This window comes from Oryctolagus cuniculus, chromosome 9 (genome assembly GCF_964237555.1).
Source record: "Oryctolagus cuniculus chromosome 9, mOryCun1.1, whole genome shotgun sequence".
Lineage (NCBI taxonomy): Eukaryota > Metazoa > Chordata > Mammalia > Lagomorpha > Leporidae > Oryctolagus > Oryctolagus cuniculus.
This window is the reverse complement of record NC_091440.1, coordinates 66,794,035-66,799,773: the sequence shown is the minus strand read 5'-3', so window position 1 is coordinate 66,799,773 and position 5,739 is coordinate 66,794,035. Positions and strand designations below refer to the sequence as shown.

The following is a 5,739-nucleotide window of genomic DNA, read 5'->3' as shown; positions in this document are numbered from 1 at the left end:
ACCCACAGGAGCCAGAGATCAGAAGCTCTTTCCCAAGGACCACACAGGGAATCTGTTCGGCCCTTAGAGTGGGCTCAAATTCTCCTTCAGTCTCCCACTGGGTTGCCAAAGTTACGGAATTGTAGCGTCTCTGGAGAGTGCTCACGTGAATTCCGTGAGTTCTCTCCCCCACCGTCTCTTTTTTCACAGTCTCAGTTCAGTAGCACCATAAATTTACTAAGTCCTAATCTCCTGTTAATTCGCCCCACCCAGAGTCAGGTTTTACTGCTAGGCTCAGGGCCGGTGCAGACCTGAGGTCGCTCTGCTTATGACGTATGTCCAAGATGGCGCCTGCTCTTTGTCTTGCTCGCCCTTGAGAGGTGAGCGGAGAGAGAGAAACCCGTGTCCATACCAGTCACCTTTTTTTTTTTCCCTCTCTCTCTCTTCCAGTTAGCTTGGTGAAGTCCCCCCCGCCCCGGGGGTCGTTCCCTCTAGTCTCCTCTCTCCGCTTGCCTGCCGGTGTCTCGGGTTATTGAGGTTCGGCTCACCTCGCGTTCCAGCGCTGGTGTGTTGAGTCTGCCGCTGATGTCCCGAACTGTGGGCTCCCACGCTCTCCACGCAGGTCTGCTCCCCTTCCAGCGCCGATGTGTGGACTCGGAGCCCTGGACTTCCCAAGTCTCCCCGCTGTTGCACTCCCCTTCGAGCACTTGCGCGCAGACCCTGCAGCTTGCGCAGCTCAGTCCCGCGGCTCGGCTTCCGCGGCTCAGTCCCGTGGCTCGGTCCTGCGGTTCGGCTTTCGCGCGCGGTGGGCGACCTTGTTCTCCCAGTAGGTCCTCCGATTCACGCCCACTGGATCCAGAAGAGTTTTGTCTGCAATATTTTCCTGGTTCTTTTTTCTGAGGCTACCGTAACTCCCCTTTTATTAAACTAAATTTTCCCGGACTATTGGTGCGCGCCCTCACTATTCCGCCATCTTGGCTCCGCCGGTACCTCCTTCTTTGATGACCCTGTTCTTTCCACTGGGATCTCATTTGCAGAGAGCTTTCATTTAAGTATTTTTTTTTTTTTTTTTTTTTTTTTGCCAGAGTGTCTTGGCTTTCCATGCCTGAAATACTCTCATGGGCTCTTCAGCCATATCCGAATGCCTTAAGGGCTGATTCTGAGGCCAGAGTGCTATTTAGGACATCTGCCATTCTATGAGTCTGCTGTGTATCATGCTTCCCATGATGGGATCATTCTCTCCCTTTTTCATTCTATCAGTAAGTATTAGCAGACACTAGTCTTGTTTGTGTGATCCCTTTGACTCTCAGACCTATCAGTGTGATTAATTGTGAACAGAAATTGATCACTGGGACTAGTGAGATGGCATTGGTACATGCCACCTTGATGGGATTGTATTGGGATCCCCTGGCACGATTCTAACTCCACCAACTGCTGCTGCTTTTTAAAAAGATTTATTTATTTATTTATTTATTTGAAAGAATAACACAGACAGAAGCAGAGAGAGAGAGAGAGAGAGGTCTTCCATCTGATGGTTCACTCCCCAATTGGCTGCAATGGCTGGAGCTGGGCTGATCTGAAGGTAGGAGCCAGGAGCTTCTTCCAAGTCTCCCACACAGGTGCAGGTGCCCAAGGAGTTGGGCCATCTTGTACTTCTTTCCCAGGTCACAGCAGAGAGCCAGATTGGAAGTGGAGCAGCTGGAATTGAACTGGCGTCCAATTGGGATGCCGGTACTGTAGGTGGTGTCTTTACCCACTATGCCACAGCACTGTCCCCATTGTTTAAGTCTTAAAAGCAATCAACAACAGGAGTCACTGGGTACATGCTCCCCACGTAGGATCTCTGTCCTTAATGTGTTCTACTATGAAACTTAAAAACAACACTACTAGTCGAACAATACCCTATACCTTGTGCGGTTGTGTGAGTGCAGCCTGTTGAAATCCTTGCTTAGTATATTCTAAGTTGATCTTCAGTATATGAAGGTAATTAAAAATGAAACTCGCTCTTCCACAGAAGGCCTGCTCGGCGCCGGTTCTGCCGCCACCATGTCTCTAGTGATCCCTGAGAAGTTCCAGCACATTTTGCGAGTACTCAACACCAATATCGATGGGCGGCGCAAAATAGCCTTCGCCATCACTGCCATTAAGGGTGTGGGACGAAGGTACGCCCATGTTGTGCTGAGGAAAGCAGACATTGACCTGACCAAGAGGGCAGGAGAGCTCACTGAGGACGAGGTGGAACGGGTGATCACCATCATGCAGAACCCGCGTCAGTACAAGATCCCGGACTGGTTCTTGAACAGACAGAAGGACGTCAAGGATGGAAAGTACAGCCAGGTCCTGGCCAACGGTCTGGATAACAAGCTCCGGGAGGACCTGGAGCGGCTGAAGAAGATCCGCGCCCATCGGGGGCTGCGCCACTTCTGGGGCCTTCGCGTCCGAGGCCAGCACACCAAGACCACGGGCCGCCGCGGCCGGACTGTGGGTGTGTCCAAGAAGAAATGAGTCTGTGGGCTTTCTCTGTTAATAAATAGTTTCTGTACCTATAAAAAAAAAAAAATGAAACTCGATGAAGGACAGGATGGGAGAGGGAGTGGGAGAGGGGAGGGCCACGGGAGGGAGGGAGGTTGGGGGGAGGAAGCCACAACAATACAAAAGTTGCACTTTGTAAATTCACATTTATTAAACAAAAAATAACTATATAACAAACAAAAAATAAGAAAAAGAAAAAACTTAATACTTTACCCTTTTAGTATTTTTTTATGTTCTACTTAAAACTATTGGTTGAACTCTGTAATTAATACACAATTACTCTTAGGTGTTTAATTAATGCTGTAACTAGTACTCAAATAGTATTTTACACTTTGTGTTTCTGTGTGGGTGCAAACTGTTGAAATCTTTACTTAATATATGCTAAATTGATCTTCTGTATATAAAGATAATTGAAAATGAATCTTTATGTGAATGGAAGGGGAGAGGGAGTGGGAGAGGGGAATGTTGTGGGTGGGAGGGAAGTTATGGGGGGGGGAAGCTATTGTAATCCATAAGCTGTACTTTGGAAATTTATGTTCATTAAATAAAATAAAATATAAATATAAAAAAAAGTCTTAAAAGCTTTGCTGCTCAAAATGTGGTCCACAGTGCGGTGGCATGGGCATCACTGGGGTGGGGGGCAGTTTAGGAATGCTGACTCTCAGCCCCAGTCCAGACCTCCTGAGCAGATCCTCCTTTTTAAGAAAGTCTTAAGCAATGGGTGTGCACATTACAGTCTGAGATGCTCCAGTGTTAGGAGCTGTCACAGCCCATTTTATAGAGATGGAAAGTGAGGCTTAGGGAGATTTAAGTAATGCAGATGACCGTTAAGCTCATGGAGGTAAACCGGGTTGCCTGCCTCTCGAAACTTGCACATTGCTACTAGTTACCTTCCTTCTTTGAGCCTTGGCCTACACACATGACACATGGACACAATTGTGCCGCAGGCTTTTGGTGTCACTGTGTGCAATGTGAGATAATCAGGTGAAGTGGCAGGCCCATCACCTGGCCTACAGCCAAAGGACATTATCGGTTTATTATCTGAAAGTGATGTTAATGACGCTTCCCTGGCAGCATTCTGAGGCTTTGCCTCCATAATCCTGCAGAGGACTTAGCCATGGCTCAACAAACAGTTGAGGACTTGGTTCTGAAAAAGTGGTTCTTCCTAAATTTCCAGGAAAATTTTGGTTTCTGCTTGTTTGCAAGGACAAGGGCTATTTCTGCAGATACACCCACCCACCCACTCACCCCTCCAGCATTTCTATCCCAGGAAACCTCAAAGTGAGAGAAGAAAGGGACAGAAACATCTGATCTACCTGGAGTCCTCAGGCTTCTCCTGAAACGACTTGGTTAATAGGCAGCAGCTGAACCCTGAGTGCATGCCGATTTCTTTATTTTCTAGCAGTGTCTTTCTGCCGTGAATATGATTCCTTAAGTGGCTCAGCTTAAGTGAGTGAATACTTTTTTTTTTTTTGCATTTAGAAGTGAGATATTTCTGGGTAACTTATGGAATACATGTATTCTTTATTATCTACATTTTTTTCTCCATCTTTCTCACTAGGGAGAACACCTGGGGTGGCCACTCTAGGAGGTTTCACAGGGGTATGGCATTCTGGAATCTGGTCATCAGAGCCTGGCTAAGGTCACAGGTGTGACCTCCTGCTGCTGAGTGCTGCCCCTCTCCCACCCTCTATGCCCTTTGAATCTTCCTCCTGGGTTGTAGCTTGGAGCACCTTTTCTTTGGGGTGGCCAGTGTCATTTCCCTTTCTTAGCTTTTGAATCTGGGGCTTCTGGTTTCATGGTTTTTTATTTGCAACAGACAGCAAGAACACCCCAGTTCCTTGTGATAGACACCCAAGTTCAAATCCCAGTCTCTTTCCTCTGTGAAAATGGAACAGTACAAATATCTACTTGCTTCATAGGGTGGGGAGAATTTATACCAACTTAGAACAGTATGTGCACAGAAAATATGCATGTTCTTTCCTGGAAATCTGTGACCCACACTGGACAATTTTGTTTTCTTCTTTAACATATGGACACATTGTGGTCACTCAACAAGGCTTGCAATCCCTTGTACTAAAAAGCAGTGAGAGCTAATGAGAGGGTTTTCTTCAAGTAGTTTATTTGGTGGCAAAATCTGATGAGACTGTCATGGTGGTATTTGTGGTCTGTCTGTGTTTCACTGAGTGTAAATATTTGTGTTGGATGTTGGATGGTGGTAAGTTGCTGAACCTCTCTGAGCCTCAGGTTGCTGCTTGGACAACAGACTCAGAGACTCCCCATGGACTGGGTCACTGCAGGGTTGACAGAGTGGATATCTAATGAGGAGACAGGGTCACCATGTGCCCTTCTCCCAGACAGGGACTAATGAAGACCAGGACTTGTGGGAAGAATTTAAGACAGCCCTTTCCAGCATGGGTTATTTTATAAATCTCTTGTGCAAAGTTGTGAGGTCTATGTGAAGGTGTTCTAAGACCAGTGTTTCATTCTGTGGCCCCCAGGCAAGCAGGGACAGAGTGGACCCCTAGCCTGTGCATCAGTGCCCTCCTGGATCCCAGGGTCAGGGGTGTCAGGCAGGCTGTGTTGCTCTTGCTGTCACACTCTGAGCCAGGTTTAGTCTGAGCCATTCTTTAGTGAAAGAATTCATCTGGGCATAGCCTCTTATGACTGTCTGCGGAGGAAGCCTCAGCCAGTTGAGTAGACATAGCTGGGATTTCCATTCGTGGTCATGAGCACTGTGGAAAGTTGCTCCTGGGAGAGCAAAAAACAGCAGGGGAGGTGGATGAATCTTGATGCTGAGGGCTGCCTCCCACCAGCCACGTATAGCAAATAGCGCTATCAAGCCTTAGGCATTTCCATATGTGTAGTGAAAGCTGGAACCTGAGCAAGCAAGGGGAGTGGGCATCTGGGGTTTCCATGTGTCACAGATAGAATGTCAGCCTTAAGAATAGGGAAAGCTGGGCATGGTTCATTAATTGTGACAAAGATACTAGTATGAAATGTTAATAAGGGTAAATGGGGCGAGAGGTATTAGAGGAACTCTTTGTATTACTACCTTACAATGTTTGCTTTCTAGATTTAAAACTACTCTGAAATAAAATGCTAAACAAAAAAGACAAAAACAAATTTGGTTGAAATCCAAGACCTCAGAACAATGACTAAGTATCCTCACATTCTCTTAGAAAATGATTTGCTCATTTATTTGAAAGGAAGAGTTAGAATCTTCAG

At 46.7% G+C, this 5,739-nt stretch overlaps 1 protein-coding gene across 1 annotated transcript; it reads left to right on the top strand.

The window, feature by feature from the left end:
- Window positions 1–1,978: 1,978 nt before the first annotated feature.
- LOC100356144 (small ribosomal subunit protein uS13) lies at window positions 1,979–2,539 on the top strand. The gene has a single exon (XM_002720718.5). The coding sequence runs from the start codon at window positions 2,026–2,028 to the stop codon at window positions 2,482–2,484; it is 459 nt and encodes a 152-aa protein (XP_002720764.1). The 5' UTR covers window positions 1,979–2,025; the 3' UTR covers window positions 2,485–2,539.
- Window positions 2,540–5,739: the final 3,200 nt, after the last annotated feature.